Here is a 17,778-nt window from a genome sequence, read left to right as displayed (position 1 = left end):
TCCAGTTGATATAGCTTTCAGCAAGGCATAAAAGCCTCTAACTTGCTGAAGTACAGTAATTTTTGGAATCTACATATAATATCAAAAACACTCATTGTCACTTGGCCGCTATCAGTCAGACTAAGCAAGTCTAACCATTAGCTGCACATCAAGATGAAAAACTGCAATAAAGTTGCTATCGAAATTGGTTCTTTAATTTGACACTGTTCTCTGCCCAGTAGAATTTCTAGGGCAACTCCCCTGACAGAAAACACATACCTAATAAAATAATGAATTTTAAAATCACATGTAAATTATGACATAATACTATCTCTTATTCTTAGGAAAAAATATCCTCCTAAGACAGTATGTAAAGATTTTATTTTTATTGTCTAATATATTCATATAAACACAAACAATGCTCTTTGCACTACATCCTTCTTTGCTACATATAAAACACATTTTTGACAAATCTTCAGAATTGCACACTCGTGTGATGTATGTGTGTGATAAAAATGGGAAGCTGAAGGTCATCACTTGTATGGTTTTATATGATGTCATCTTTAAAGACTTTGCAACAGGGAAATGCCTGATCTATGAGATGAGAGTGAAATGACTTTCTACCACACTCTGACAGTCATACTTAAACTCCAATTGCAGTTCATACCAATGACAAAGATCCACATTAACTATACAAAAGCATCTTTAAGTGTTGGTCCTCTGATCTCTTTCCTTTTCACCTCTGATGGCCAGTCAGCTGATTGACACCACTGTTACAAACCATTCTCACTCGCAATCTGTGACAGCCTTTTTCTTGATTTCCTTCATTGTACTGGGTCTGTCTCCAGAAGAAAAGTATGCAATACTCACCTCTACTCCTGGATGCTTTACACCTCAACACACACCATGAATACCCACATAGGAATGAACACCCAAACTCTGGAGCCTCACTGTGCAATTGAAACACCCGAAAAGACCATCTGTCGGTTGTATAACAAGCATCAAGGAAGTTGATGTTATTGTGTCTTACTTCTCTCCTTTATCAAATGGAGGTCTTGCCAACCCCAAGAATCTGGAATTATGATGAAATGATACATGTGAGGTTCTTCACATAGTAAAGACTCAACAAATATCAACTACTATTATTAATGTAAAACTATGCTAATATGCTACTATACTTTTATTAAGTTCAACTAGAAAGGGGTTTGGTGATAAATTTACAGATTCGTTTCTGGCCTATTATACTTAGGCCTTGGATCCAGAAGTCTTGGCATAGCTCATGCACTTCCTACTTTTTGTTGTCATCCCAGACCAGAAAATGCAATATTATCAAGGGACCTTTACCATTTCAGATATTCAAGTCAATAGCAACTCAGGACGAAGGAGCTCAAATCAACTGAACAACTTACAGGAGATGAATGAAAATTTGGTAAGTCAGATAAAATTTATCTTATCATAGAATACTGCTAGAATTTTGTGGCTCATTTATTTTATTTCCAAAAGCATAGTTTTTATAACGCCCACATCAGCATCCACTTGTAGCTTTCTAGCCCCCAACCCAGACCAGTTTATCCTCTATTGTATAGAATGTATACCTAGAGTTGGGGTGAGGGAATGTGCCTGTCTAAAAAATTGAGGCTCTAACTTGAATCTCTCATTAAACAATGAAAGGGTGTATGCTATGGGATCTATCCTACTGCTTCTCTAATTTCTCTAAGAGGTTTTTCCTAATAGAGAAATCTAGCTGCACTAGAACTCACTGTTGGTCACAAGTTTCTTATAAAATTATCCTTCATAGTTTTAAAAATAGCTATAAAAGACAACAAAGATATCAATTTTACTTTATAATGTGTTAGCAAAGGGAAGAAGCACAGATTTACTTCGTGATATTTATAGTCTGTGTTAACAAAGTTATTAAAGCTAAAAAGTCCAGGACACCTTCCAAAAGGGAAATGTCTTCTTGGCTTTATAAAGTTATGTTCTAAATATCCATGAATTCTCACTCAGGAACTGCTCAGCTTAATTTGTCTAAAGGAAACACAGAAGCTTGAATCACTTAAAAGGGAATACATGTTTTAAAGATTTATTTATTCTATGAATGAGTGTTCTATCTGCATGTACACCTACATGCCAGAAGAGGGCTCCAGATGGTTGCTAGAGATTATTCCTGTATTCCCTCCCATGAGTATTTTTCCCCCTTCTAAGAAGGACTGATGGATCCACATTTTGGTCTTCCTTCTTCTTGAGCTTCATGTGGTCTGTGAATTATATCTTGGGTATTGGAAGCTTTTGGGCAAATATACACTTGTGAGCGAATACAGGCCAAGTGTGTTCTTTTGTGACTGGGTTATGTCACTCAGGATGATATTTTCTAGTTCCACCTATTTGCCTAAGAATATCATATAGTCATGTTTTTAATAGCTAAGTAGTTCTTCATTGTAAATGTACCACATTTTCAGTATCCATTCCTCTGTTGAAGGGCATCTGGGTTCTTTCCAGCTTCTGGCTATTATAAATAAGGCTGAGATGAACATAGTGGAGCACGTATCTTTGTTATATGTTGGAGCATCTTTTGAGTGTTTGCGCAGGAGTGATATAGCTATGTCCTCAGGTAGCACTATGTCCAATTTTCTGAGGAACATCCAGACTGATTTCCAGAGTGGTTTTACCAGCTTGCAATCCCACCAACAATGGAGGAATGTTCCAATTTCTCCACATCCTCCCCAGCATCTGCTGTCACCTGAGTTTTTGATCTTAGTCATTCTGACTGGTGTGAGGTGGATTCTCAGGGTTCTTTTGATTTGCATTTCCCTGATGATTAAGGATGCTGAACATTTCCTTAGGATGTGGGATTGGTAAAGATTGTTTCCCAATTTGTTCGTTGCCATTTTGTCCTGTTGACAGTGTCGTTTGCCTTACAGAAACTTTGCAATTCTTTGAAGTCCTATTTGTAGATTCTTGATCTTAGAGCATAAGCCCTTGGTGTTCTGTTCAGAAAATTTTTCCCTGTGCCTACATGTTTGAGGATCTTCCCTACTTTTTCTTCTATTCGTTTCACTGTATCTAGTTTTATGTGGAGGTCTTTGATCCAAGTGGATTTGAGCTTTGTACAAGGAGATCAGAACCAGTTGACTTCCATTCTTCTACAAGCTGACCTCCAGTTAAATCAGTACCAATTGCTGAAAATCTTATATTTTTTCCACTAGATGGTTTTAGTTCCTTTGTCAAAGATCAAGTGACCATAGGTGTGTGGGTTCATTTCTGGGTCTTCAGTTCCATTCCAAAGATCTACCTGCCTGTCTCTGTACCAATACCATGCAGTTTTTAACACAATTTCTCTTTAATACAGCTTGAGGTAAGGGATGATGAATCCTCCAGAAGTTCTTTGATTGTTGAGAATAGTTTTAGATTCCTGGGTTCTTTTGTTATTCCAGATGCATTTGCAAATTTCTCTTTCTAACTCTATGAAAAATTGAGTTGGAATTTTGATTGGGATTTCATTGAATCTGTAGATTCCTTTTGGCAAGATGGCCATTTTTACTATATGAATCCTGCCAATCCATGAGCATGGGAGAGCTTTCCATCTTCAGAGATCTGGGATTTCCTTCTTCAGTGACTGAAGTTTTTGTCATACAGATCTTTCACTTGCTTGGTTAGTCACACTGAGGTATTTTATATTATTTGTGACTATTGCGAAGGGTGTGGTTTCTCTAATTTCTTCCTCAGTCTGTTTAGCCTTTCATCCCTGGAATGAAGCCTACTTGATCACTATGAATGATCATTTTGATGTATTCTTGGATTCAGTTTTTGAGAATTTTATTGAGTATTTTTACATCAATATTCATGAGAGAAAATGGTCTGAAGATTTCTTTCTTTGTGTGCTTTAGAAATAAGTGTAATTGTGGCTTCAAAGAACAAATTGAATAGTATTTCTATTTTGTGGAATAATTTGAAGAATATTGGTATTAGGTCTTCTTTAAAGGTCTGATAGAATCCTGCACTAAACCCATGGGGTCCTGGGATTTTTTTGGTTGGGGGACTTTTAATGACTGATTCTATTTCTTGGGGGTTATAGATGATTAGAGGGTTTAGCTGATCCTGATACAACTTTGGTACGTGATATCTGTCTAGAAAATTGTCCATTTCATCAGATTTTCCAGTTTTGTTGAATATAGGCTTTTGTAGTAGGATCTGATGATTTTTTAAATTTCCTCAGATTCTGTTGTTATGTCTCCATTTTCGTTTCTGATTTTGTTAACTTAGATACACACTATATGCCCTCTGGTTAGTCAGGCTAAGGGTTTACTATCTTGTCGATTTTCTCAAAGAACAAGCTCCTGGTTTTGTTGATGCTTTGTGTAAATAATTCTTTTTGTTTCTACTTGGTTGATTCCAGCTGAGTTTGATTGTTTCCTCATGGGGGTATTTGCCTCTTTTTGTTCTAGAGGTTTCAGGTGTGCTGTCAAGCTGTTAGCATATGCTCTCTCCAGTTTCTTTTTGGAAGCACTCAGAGCTATGAGTTTGTCTCATAGCACTGCTTTCATTGTATCCCATAAATTTGGGTATGTTGTGCCTTCATTATCATTATATTCTAAAAATTCTTTAATTCCTTTATTTCTTCCTTGACCAAGTTATCACTGACTAGAGCACTGTTCAGCTTCCACGTATATATGGGTTTTCTGTTGTTTTTGTTACTATTGAAGACCAGCCTTAGTCCATGGTGGTCTGATAGGATGCATGGGATTATTTCAATATTGTTGTATCAGTTGAGGTCTATTCTGTGACCCATTATATGGTCCATTTTGGAGAAGGTACCATGAGGTGCTGAGAAGAAAGTATATTCTTTTGTTTTAGGATGAAATGTTCTGTAGATATCTGTTAAATCCATTTGGTTCATAACCTCTGTAAGTTTCTGTTAGTTTCACTGTGTCTCTGTTTAGTTTCTGTTTCCATGATCTGGCCAATGATGAGTGTGGGGTGTTGAAGTCTCCCACTATTATTGTGTGTGGTGTAATATATGCTTTGCGCTTTAGTAAAGTTTCTTTTAGGAATGTGGGTGCCCTTGCATTTGGAGCATAGATGTTCAGAATTGAGAGTTCATCTTGATAGATTTTTTCCTTTGATGAGTATGAAGTGTCCTTCCTTATCTTTTTTTGATAACTTTTGGTTCAAAGTCTATTTTATTCAATATTAGAATAGTTACTCCAGCTTGTTTCTTGGGACCATTTGCTTGGAAAATTGTTTTCTGGCCTTTTACTCTGAGGTAGTGTTTGTCTTTTTCACTGAACTGTGTTTTCTGTATGCAGCAAAATACTGGGTCCTATTTATATATTCCATCAGTTAGTCTAAGTCTTTTTATTGAAGAATTGAGTCCATTGATGTCAAGAGATATTGAGGAATAGTGATTATTGTTTTCTGTTATTTTTGTTGTTAGAGGTGGAATTATGTTTGTGCGGCTATCTTTTGGGGGGGTTTGTTGAAAGAACATTACTTTCTTGCTTTTTCTAGGGTGTAGTTTCCCTCCTTGTGTTAGAGTTTTCCATCTATTATCCTTTGTAGGGCTAGATTTGTGGAAAGATATTGTGTAAATTTGGTTTTGTCATGGGATATCTTGGTTTCTCCATCTACATTAATTGAGAGTTTTGCTGGATATAGTAGCCTGGCTTGGGGTTTGTGTTCTCTTAGGGTCTGTATGACATCTGTCCAGGATCTTCCAGCTTTCTTAGTCTTTGTTGAGAAGTCTGATGTAATTCTGATAGGATCACATTTATGTGTTATTTGACCTTTTTTCCTTACTGCTTTTAATATTCTTTCTTTGTTTTGTGCATTTGGTGTTTTGACCATTATGTGATAGGAAGAGTTTCTTTTCTTGTCCTATCTATTTGGAGTTCTGTAGGCTTCTTGTATGTTCATGGGCATCTCTTTCCTTAGGTTAGGGAAGTTTTCTTTTATAATTTTGTTGAAGATACTTACAGGCCTTTTAATTTGGGAATCTTTGCTCTCTCCTATACCTATTATCCATAGGATTGGTCTTCTCTTTGTGTCCTAGAGTTTCTGGATGTTTTGGGTTAGGAGCTTTTCGCATTTTGCAATTTTTTGATGGTTTTTCAATGTTTTCTATTGTATCTTCTGCCCCCGAGATTCTCTCTTCAACCTCTTGAATTCTGTTGTATTCTCTTGAATTCTGATGCTTGTGACTATGACTCCTGATCTCTTTCCTAGGTTTTCTATCGCCAGGGTTATCTCCCTTTTTGATTTCTTTATTTGCTTCTATTTCCATTTTTGGATTCTGGATGATTTTGTTCAATTCCTTCACCTGTTTGTGTTTTCCTGTAATCTTTAAGGGATTTTTATGTTTCTTCTTTAAGGGCTTCTACTTGTTTACCTGTGTTATCCTGTATTTTTCTTAAGGGAGTTATTTATATCCATCTTAAAGTCCTCTATCATTATCATGCGATGTGATTTTAAATCCAAATTTTGCTTTTCTGGAGTGTTGAGGTATCCATTACTTGCTGTGGTGAGAGAACTGGGTTCTGATGATGCCAAGTAGTTTTGGTTTCTGTTGCTAAGGTTCTTGTGTTTCCTTCTGGCCATCTGGTTATCTCTGATGTTAGTTGGTCTTCTATCTCGGACTCAAGCTTGACCTCATGCTGGCCTGTGAGCCTGTGATCTTAGGAGTGAGCTTAGGAGCTTGGGAGACCAACTCTCTGCAGGCAGGTTTTTGGTCTGGAGGGCTGTGGACAGCCTTAGCTCTGAGTGCAGATGGAGACTGGAAGACTATACTTCATATTTTAACCAAGACTTTTTTCCTTAAAGTATTTCTGTTCTCAAATCCATAGTCTCTTCCATGTGACCATATTCCTACATGTAATATGCACAGCCACAACATGCTTGCAGTAATGGTATAGATCATGTTTCTAATGCATCTTCTCAATTATCATTAAGTTTTACAGTTTTTCTATCTTGCATTTTCATGTCCCAATGTATAGTTTATGTTTACAGATCAAAGGATGTTCCCCTATGCCTTTGCATCCAGAGTATATTGAGCAATGGCATTCGCAGTATATTCTTGAGAAATCCAGAATGAGGGGTGTGTGTGTGTGTCTGTGTGTGTCTGTGTCTGTGTGTGTGTGTGTATGTGTGTGTGAGTGTGTGTGTGTATCACATGATTAGTTTTAGCTCAAGAGATTTTCTAATACATAACTGGGTGGAGGTGGAGGTGGTGGAGGTGGTGGTGGTGGTGGTGGTGGTGGTGGTGGTGGTGGTGGTGGTGGTACATAACTTTAATCTCATCACTCTGGAGGCAAAGGGAGGTAGACCTCTGTGAGTTTGAGCTCAACCTGGTCTACAGAGCCAAGGCTACACAGAAGGAAAAAAAACGTTTCACATACATACACACACACCTTTACTTGAAAAATTAAATTCCTTCAGAGATAAAATATTATCACCTATTGAGAATCTTGAACTTCTTTTAGTCTGCATTCAACATTGTTATATTTTTAAATATATAACAAACCATACCTTTATTGAACTAAATAGCTATGATTGTAATAGGTCTGAAAATAAATAAGCAACATATGAACTTACAGAAGATGTGCATCATATCATACCCAGGGCCTGCATGAGTCTGCACCAGGTCTTCTGCCTCTATATTAGGACTTCCAGCTTAGTATTTTTTATGGGATTTCTCAGTATGCAAATGAGTGGGTCTCTGATTCTTATGCCTTCTCTTGGGTTCTTTTTCTTCTTCTGTTTGGTTGTTTTCTCCAATGCTGATGCTTTTTGCTGTATCTCATTTTATTATCTTTTATTATTTAGGACATAAAAGAAATTAACAAAACTTGAACAAAACTTTTCTTTTTTTTTACTAGATATTTTTTATTTACATTTCAAATGTTATCTCCTTTCCCACCTTTTCCGCCTTCCTGCCTTGACATTCCCCTATACTTGGGGATCTGTCCTTGGCAGGACCAAGGGCCTCTACTCCCATTGGTGCCCAACAAGGCTATCCTCTGCTACATATGCATCTGAAACCATGGAAGACCTTCTTCTTGGTCATAGAAAACTATCTTCAAAATGTAATATCTTCAAAATTATTTATAAGTTTTTCAAATGAGGCCAAACACCTGACAGACATGGCTTGAAGGAAGAGGTATTTACTTTATCTCAATCCATAGTTGGTTGGTCCCATGCACTTGGCAGAACACCATGCTAGGGCGATGTGTGGCCCAGATCACATTCACATCATGGTAGGCAAGAAAACAGACAGCAATATAACCAAGGCCAGGGAACACGCTTGAGGTTGCCTGCTTCCCTTAAAGAGGCCTTATTTCCTTAAGGTTCCACAGCCTCCTCAAGCAGTACCACAGCTGGAGAAAGCAGTGAGCATGTAGCTGTTGTGACACAGCCCATCAGAAAGGAAAAGCAAAGGGTTCCCTAGAAACCAGGGGTCCTGTATAGCCTCAGCTGCCTGTCACTAGCTGTCTACTTCGGCTAGCTGGGCTTCACTTGCTAAAGCATCCAAATCCTACCACTATCAAAGAACTTTATTAAACTATGGACCGAGATAAAATAATATTTCGTCCCTCAAGTTGTGTCTGTCAGGTATTTGGTCTCATCTGTGGAAAAGTAATAAATAATGATACCTTTACATTTTGATAATATTGAGTGCTTTGATTAAGTTTGCTACAATCCAACTAGAGAGCCTATTGAAGATATTTGATATTCCACCTATAAGAGGAATACACAAAATATCTAGCTAATTTGGGAATATTTTTCTTTTCTTGGTACTATTTGCTAACCTGGTAGGCATAAAGTGACAGTGTTACCTCATTACATTATTCTAATTCACACTTTTCAAATTACTTCTGAGTACCTCATTCCTTCAAAGGCATTTCTTTCTACAAATTCTTTGTGTATATTCTTTGCCTATGTTTTCATTCCTTTTACTTACTTTTTTTAGGTGTTATGTGTAATTTCTAGACACCGAAATTTCTAGCTTGCCTTTGTTGTAGACGCCACATGTAACCCCTTTCTTCTGTTTGTATTGATTATGAGATGGGAATCCATGCCATCACACCGACTTTCTGAGTCTCGTAACTGTTTTTGAAAATTCTTTGACAGTCCTTTCCTCCTCGTCAATCAAAGACATTTTATTGTACTTTCTTCTACTAATCTTAGAATTTTATGTTTTATATTAGCTCTTGAATTCATCTAGTGAATACTTTCACGTTATTTGTGACATGAATCAGTTTTTAGTCACCGTCTAATGAACTAGTTTTCAAAAGACAGCTAGCTAAGCAATCTAAGCTTTTCTTGTTTTTCTCTTAAAATTTTTTAAACTTAATTTTGCTTTTTTTACTTATTCGCTTTACATCCAGCTCACCGGCCCCCTCCTAGTCAACCCTCCCACAATCCTCTGAGTGGGTGCGGACCACTAGGCACTACCTCTCCCAATGAGGCCGGACAGGGCCCCCCAGCTAGAAGAACATATCCCATGTACTAGCAACAGACTAAGCTTTTCTTAATATGAGCATTAAGCTTATTGTTTTTCTTGGCCGCATGGGTCTTTGAGAAAAGGAAACACGATCCGTCTTTTCAAGTTGTTGCAATCCCGGGGGGAGATGTGAGTAACACACACGGAGTGGGAAAGCAGGGCGGGATATAATTAAGGATTAAACTGTGTGTAGAGGACAGTGAGTGTAGGAGAATGTTGAAGGTAGAACAGGTCAAGGAGGATCCCAGTGGCCAGGAAAAGCTTTGTTTTGTATTATCTCACGAGCTTAAATCAAGCAGGCACTCTCTCCCCCTTCCGCTACAGAGTTAGCTTTAGAGGACTTCCTGGAAGGGTCCGAGTCTCATCCTGAGCCACTCCTCTTAATAGTTGCTAAATCCTAATGCGTAAAACTAGATTCGTCTCCTTCCTATGTGGATACTAATTGGATTGCCGAGAAGGACGGCTGCAGATCCTGTTCTGCCTCATATTTTTGGCTTTACGCATTTGAATGGAGATGTAAACGTAAATTTGAGTTCATGCCCCGGTATTGCTAAAACTCCCAGTTCCACGAGATATTGTGAGGGATGTCGATATCCCCTCATAGCCTTTCAAGAAGACTGGTTTCCTGGCACCAGGAAAGATACGCTCTAAGTCATTGTAACATTACCACAATGAGCCCAAGATAAGCTGAAAATAGTGTACGGCAAAAAGGCATGTTATACATTTACCTTATCAAATGTAGTAGCTTAGCCTGGGCTACCCTAAAGACACGCAGGACATATACATTAGCCTAGAGTTGGACAAAATAATCTCACACAAAGCCTGTTTTATAATAAACTGACAGGTGGCTCCAGTTATCTCCTAGATATTCCCATGCAAAAAGTTTCTAAAACACATCGCACTGCTGAGTATCATTGCCCAGCATCGCGGAACATATCACACCCATATTGCTAATCCAAGAAAAGACTGAAATTCAACGTTCAAAGTACGGTTTCTACTGACCCTCCAGTTTTCACACCACTGTAAAGCTAAATAAAATGACAGGATATTTAATTTCTATCCAGATTTTATGAGGGTAAGGAGAATCCCCGAGAGGACGTTTTACTTTGAGACTATTTTCAGAGATATCAAAAAACATTTGAAACCATTAGGATCCTTATACATACATAAGTTATAAACTTGTTATACCATAATGAAAGTAATAATATATTCGCCCATAAATGTGTATATATAGAATGAAATAACATCTTGATCATCTTGTACATTTATTCTACTTAATCCTCAATGACAACCCTTTTGAGGGAGATAAATTACAATCTAAATTTTGCAGGTGGGAACATGAAGGGACAGGCGCCTGATTTCCAGAACACACATTCTGATGATCAGGGTAAATATATCATGGGACTGTGAGAGCAGGCACTATGACTTGAGATTCACATCCTTAGTGAACATCTGTCCCTAGGACAGATGTCCTCTGGAAGAATTATCTATGTGAGTGTATTTCCCGTGTACTACTACTCCAATTCCCAGAACCTCTTTGTTTCTGGCACACTATTCCCTGTCAGTTTTCTTGTTCCCATGAGATTGAAAACCATGGCAACAGTTGGGGTTTTCTTCATTTCCCCCAAGTACTTAAAACGTACTCCCATGCCAAAGAAGAGGCTCAGCCAAAATCCAAGATAAAATGATTAAAGCCTACCAATTCTTTCATTTAGTTTTTTTATACAAATATATATTTCCTTAATCGATACACCAGAATCACTTATTGTATAAAGGTGTTCTCATCATTTCCTGGCATCAGTGTTTGATGAGGGAAACAGTAATAGAACCGAGGATAATGAAGAGAATGTTGGTGGTCATGACTTTGTGTGCAGGTTTAGCGTAAATGATCTACAGTTGCACAAACGCTGTGTGTTTCCAAGTGTGCTTCAAGGGAAATCTTCAAGGGAAGATTTCCAAGAACGGCCCTGACATAAGACATCTCTGATCATGATAAATATAGTCCTATGGCAAGTCCACACGCCCCTGGATAACCTATAATATATGCAGATTATTAATCCACTACGGGAATTACAGTAACACATTGGACATGAAAAAGAAACAAAATAAAGTTTCTGTATCTGTCTGTCTGTCTGCCTGCCTGCCTGTCTGCCTGTCTGTCTGTCTCTCACCAAATCAGAGATGTAAAAGATAAGTGTGGAGAGGACATGAGCTTTCTACATGATGACATTCTCTCCCTTGCTTTGAAGGTCCCTGCTTTTAAATGTCTTTAGTACTGTTTTAAATAGATGTATATTTGATATATCTTTCCGAAGGTAATCTGTAGATCCTGATTTTTTTGAGGCACCCTGAAAGTAAGCACTTTTATCTTCTATTGTATCTCACTGTAACCTCCTAATTTAGACGTATGTACTTTGACTCTCCCACTGCAGGAATATTAATCAAGTTGGGATACGGTTACCTAGCACAGTAAACCCAGCAATATGTGATTAGTCACGGATGTGTGTTTCCTTCAGGCATTCTACAAAGAGACACGGAAAAAGAATAGTGCAAGAAACTGACAACATTATGAAACATCACACCCTATTTAGTGATCTCATTCCCTTTTGATTTAAGGTAATCAGAAAGCCACACTTGCTTGTCACTCCACCCACACATCCAGACCTCAGATGACCCTGAATCTAACTCCTTTCTCCAGTAGACGCTGTAGTGTTCAATGCCAGGAGAGGTAGACCTTATCTCACTTCATCGAGCCCGGAAATGCTAGAAACACTGCCTGGTGTTCAGGCTGGCCGTGCTCCACCCAACGCTGAAGGAAAGATTTAGAGCTCACTTTTTCAACAACTCCCCTCTATGTGGGGGACATGGCCCAGTCACTAAAGTGCTTGCTGCATACACATGAGGATCTGTGTTTAAACCCCTAACATCCACTTAAAGAGCCAGGCACGAAAGCTTTTATTCCTGCAGCACAAGGGTGGCAGATACCGGAGATTCCCTGGATCTCACGGACCAAGCAATCTAGCCAATCAGTGAGCTCCAGGCTCGATGAGGACCCATGACCAAAAAACGGCGAAGGATGATTAAGGACGACATCTACCGTTGACCTCTGGCCTCTAGATGCACATTACATGCAGTATCCAGAATTGTCAGTCAATAAAATAACATTATAACTGGATCACAGTAAAAGGTACTAGCATCTGCTATTTATTTTGGGCAGACTTTTGCAGTTTCTGGCTCATGTAGTCACAGGCCACTGGCCATTGTGATGAGGAGCTCTGGGTGCTCCTCCTTAGGCCAGTACTGTGAGGAAATTTTCAAGCTGAGAAGCTTGCCAGCCTAGGCCTAATCCCGATTCTGTGGCTCAATGCTGTGTCAATTAGGGCAAGCAACTTCCTCATCCTAATAATGTGGACAGCAATCATATTCACCTCTGATGGTTGATGAGACAAGCAAATGTGCTCACATGCAAAAGATTTTTTAATGTAGTGCACAGTTAGCAGACGATAGCGATACTAAATCCTACATTGACCACACAGAGATTCAGGATAGAGCAACTTGCCACAAGGAGACAAACTCCTGGGAAACATCAATAAGAAGAATCCTTCAACTAGTCCATATGTATTTTCCTTGTTTGTATAGAAGTATTTGATCTCAGCCTATGTAATGGATAGACACATTTAGACCTACCATCAAACTGGTAAACATGAGACTCTCTGCTATACAGTCTCTCTCTTATTTATTTCTTCACTCTACAACAAGCAATTTAACTGCCATTACAAATGTTACAGACGAGGAAAACAAAATCACCATGTTTGCACATAATTCTTTACGGTTTGATGAAAGGAAGGATATGCTTACGTTAGTAAATATAAAAACATGTAGAAAGTGTAACTGGGTAAGAAAAATCAAGACAGTAGAAAGTGAGATTCGCATGAGGAGGAGGGGTCAACTAAACCCCAGAGGAGTCCCTGAGAGAGATCTCCAAGAATAACTAGGATTCAGAGGAGAGAGATCACCAGAAGGTAGGAGAACCCAGTAAGTCAAAGACCAAGTACACAGGATAATAGAGGCCAGGGCTTGTACTGGTATAGGGAAGGCTGAACAAGAGACTGGGGAGTCATTGAATGTCTGCTGTGTTGACAAAGATCAAATGTAATGACAACCAGTTTCCTGTTTCACTGACTTCGTCCCTGCAGCCACAGTAACTTCAAGTAAGCTTTACCAAAGACATTTTTAAAAATGGTGTCAAGCTGGAGAGTTGGCTGAGAGGTTAGGAGTATTCAACTGCTCTTCCAGACGGTATGGGTTCAGTTCCCAGCACCCACATCTGATGGCTCCCAACTGTCTGAGACTCTATCTCCAGGGCACTTGGTGCCTTGGCACTCCGCACATGGGCTGCAATATGTACTCACAGACACATGGACGTATCTCTACAACTAAAATGATTTTTCTTTTAAGAATGTACATCCCATTAACCTTTCTATGGTACCATTCTTACACTTAGGATAAAACAACAGAATCTATTTTTTTTAATGGCACGATTTTAGTTCCTTTAGTTCTCAGGAGGTCAACTAAGGTTATGTTGGAAATAGGAGCTTGAGTAAACTATTCAGGAGAAGAGCTACCTGAGTTTTGCAATCTCGACCTAGAAATACCCTCATGTGAAAACATAGATTACTGTCAAAGAAGAAGTCAATTAGGAAGGATCTAACAGAAAGGGCCCTTGCTTGACATGTGCAAACAGCAACTTCAGGAATGATTGGGAATGAGCTGAATGGCTGGGCGTATCTGTTTGAGTTGTCAACCTCTCCCTAACTTTTTCATTAAACACCCAACTAACCTCCAATTGCCCTCTTAGTATTTAATCTCAGTGCAATTTGCAGCATTCCAAAGTCACTAAGCAGAAACTAAGTACTACCCTAAAGGGGTCTTTTGTTCAATATCAGGACACTCGGCTCCTAATTACAAAGCCATCAATGCCCTGAAGCAACAGATAGGATTTTAAAGTCCTATTGACTCTGTTAGATTGTGTATGACAATGAATTTTAGCAAGCTCATTCGTATCTATGCTGGGAGAAAAAGGTGTCCTAGAACTTGGAATGTCACAGCACTGAGTCTGTACGATGGATCGGATGACTCTTATTTCATGGAGTAATTGTAAGGGTTAACGTAATAAAAGGCCTGGCTCCTAATGAGGAAGCATCTATAAAATGTTAAAAGCAGTAAAGAGGTCAGAACTTGATTCACTCTTCCTAAACCATCTTTTCTCCATTTGTATGTCTTGCTCTTTTAAAACTAAAAGTTGCATTTCTTGCCCTTGCCTTTAGGATTTAGAATGCCAGATTTCTCTCCTCTCCTCTCCTCTCCTCTCCTCTCCTCTCCTCTCCTCTCCTCCTCTCCTCTCCTCTCCTCTCTCCTCTCCTCTCCTCTCCTCTCCTCCCTTCTCTCCTCTCCCTCTTCTCTCTCTTCTGTCCATATTCCCTCTCCTCTCCTGTCCCTTTTTCCTCTACCCCCTCTCCTCTCCTCTCCTCTCCCTTCTCTCTCTCTCCCTCTCTCTCCTCTCCCCCTCACCTTTTACATTTATAATTCATCTGGTTTCTCAACAAGAGAAAGGAGCTTACATTCAGATGACACTATCACCACCAAGTGTTGGTTAGAGGGTACTGAAGTAGCAAGCTTGAAATTGCATATTTATCTGTTAAAACTTATATTCTTCTTCTTTCTTAGTGGTATAAAACGGTGTCTATCACTTTTACTTGATATTTCAGCATTATCTTACCACCTTTCTGGTTAGCCTTAGAGTCTACAATGAATTTAAAATCTGTTTCTTCCCAATACCCAATACCCTGTATACTTTATAACCAAAGATCTACAGAGCAAGTGATTACATTCTAAACATATTATAAATGAATGGCAATGTGGTTTTACATTTTTATTATGTACTTTTGTGTGAAAAAAGTGTTTATAACATTTCCCTTAAACATGAACTCATGTGTTAATCAATCTGAAATGTACAACCCCTAGTACAAACTGAGAAGATATTTTGTTTTTAAATTTGGAAATTCAGAAGCAACAAAACTCTTTTTCACAGATTGAAAGGGGAAAGAGTGTGGATTCAGGGTGGGATCATACAGAATGCTTGCATGCATATTTCAGAACCTTTTTGTTTTTAATGTAAAAGCTTATGGGAAGTTCCCAATTTCTTTTCCCCCTTTCCTTCAGATATTTTGCAAGAGATTCTTTTATATAGAGCAAACGGTTTGAAATAATACCAAATTACTTGATGTTCATTTAAAAATAAAGTACAGCTCTGGTAAGGACACTGAAAGACTCGATAAAAAGCCGCCCATTTTATGTGACATTCAAATTACCTCGTGGGTAAGAGCTATATTCGTTTTTAGGCTTTTTTAGAGGAGTAAATAATCGAATTACTGCCAAAAAAAATCACTAATTTAAATAATCATATTGTTACCGTGAAAATTCTATTTGTTTCCTGTTTAATAGTGTTATTATAAAATATCCTGCTAATACATTGTTTTTCTTTTTTTTATAATGACAGGTAGATGAAATATTTATAGATTCAGCCCTGAACAAGCGCTACGTCAAAAACCACATAGTCGGACTAACGTATGTATATTTGGGCAAGGGTGTAGTTGCGAGCCTGCAGGGACAAAGGGAAAGGACACAGGGCCCCTCACATAACTTGTGTCTCTAGACCTTTTACCGGAGCTCTTCAGAAATATTCTCTCTACTATAGTCAAGTACAGGGCTGAACCCATCCTGAGAATTCAGAAGCTAAGATGTGGGGAGGAGAGTAGCGATATGCCGATGTTACCCCAGGAGACGGTTACAATTCAAGCCCTACCCAGTGGCTGTGCAGCCCAGAATCCACCTTAATCCCCAACCACCGGTAAACCCAGGCCATGTCGCTGCATGCACCGAGTCCTATACTTCTGACAGATACAGCGTTTCAAAAACACCAAGAAGGCAAAGTTTACTATAAAATGGGATCATAAGTTTTATCCATAACCAAGCCCTAGTGGCAGGCGACATGCCCAAACCAAAGATGATCCGTGTTGTAATAGATGCTCCCTTTTGCTTGGGTGTGGAGGCACGACTCATATCAGTTGCTGAAATTACTCAGAGGCTTCAACTTTGTTATTTAAAAAAAAAAAAAACTACACAGCAGAACAGACAGGCACAGAGCCAAGAGTTTGTATGAATCATTTCAAAGAGAGAAAAAGATACTCAAACAAAGATGTAATTATGAAACCCACGACTTTGTACAACAAACATATACTAAAAAAAGCTTCGTGACAGCAACTGGATTTACTCAGCTGGATTTATTGGATGGGAAAGGTGCCAACCGTTTTCCTTACCAGTAAACCAATGCACCATTGAAGGCTCGCTACAGTTGTGTATACGGGACAACTCATGACTTCCATGAGGAATTTTTAAAAATTAATTTTCATTTTACACTAATTACTGTTTTGGCTGCATGACCATATGTTTATCCCTCCTGTCCTGTGCTGTTGGAGGCCAACGAATGACTGTGAGGCACCATGTGGGTGGGGGAAACCGAACTCTGGTCTTCTATAAGAGCAGCAAGTGCTCTCAACAACTGAGCCATCTCTCCGGCCCCTGCACGAAGTTATTACAATATGGTTGGGTAATTTAGGATGTAAAAAGCATGTACATTCTGGAGCTTTCCATATTTCTGACTTTGAATTCTGATTTTCGTAGCCTTTTAGTGACATCACCATCGTCTAAGAAACTCATAATTTGTAACCAATTTTGAGTATGTTATTGTTGTGAACATTAAACTCAGTAAACTGTCTTAACTCCTCTGGAAAAAATATCTAGGTTCTCCTTTGCCAATTTAACATTAAATTTTAGTTAGTTATATTACCCTATTCTGGAGCCAAAATGGAATGTGAGACATATCATGTGTCGGAATTGATATCACTGCCTTTTTTTTTTTTTTTCGCCAAAAGATTCAAATAGATTAGACTCACGAGTTTTTAGAATGGTTGTTTTGTGGTATAAAAATAGGGGCAATGAAAGATCATTAGGTATCATTTTCAACTTTAAAAACATCTTTAATGAACCACATGGGTATATTTTGCTGTATATAAACATAAAAACAAGACAATACTGAGTGGAAATTTTTAGTATTTGTGTTTGAATATTTAAGTCAGGTTAGTTGCACATAAAGATACACATGCTGAGAGTCCCAAACAAAACCTCACTCTCCTCCTCATCTCTGGAAAGGAACTCCTTTCATAGTTTCGTATCCCCACTGT

The 17,778-nt window shown here is 38.6% G+C and overlaps 1 protein-coding gene across 1 annotated transcript in view; it reads left to right on the top strand.

The window, feature by feature from the left end:
- The window catches only part of Tmprss11a (transmembrane serine protease 11A), a 38,407-nt gene that overhangs the window by 1,255 nt on the left and 19,374 nt on the right, over positions 1–17,778 (top strand). Inside the window, exons 2-3 of the mRNA XM_032915987.1 lie at positions 1,332–1,408; positions 16,035–16,102. Of these exons, the coding sequence (XP_032771878.1) occupies positions 1,332–1,408; positions 16,035–16,102 (145 nt within the window). The remainder of the gene's footprint in view (positions 1–1,331; positions 1,409–16,034; positions 16,103–17,778) is intronic.

This window comes from Rattus rattus, chromosome 11, assembly GCF_011064425.1.
Source record: "Rattus rattus isolate New Zealand chromosome 11, Rrattus_CSIRO_v1, whole genome shotgun sequence".
NCBI lineage: Eukaryota > Metazoa > Chordata > Mammalia > Rodentia > Muridae > Rattus > Rattus rattus.
The sequence above is the reverse complement of the archived record's forward strand: the minus strand, read 5'-3'. Positions and strand labels throughout refer to the sequence as shown.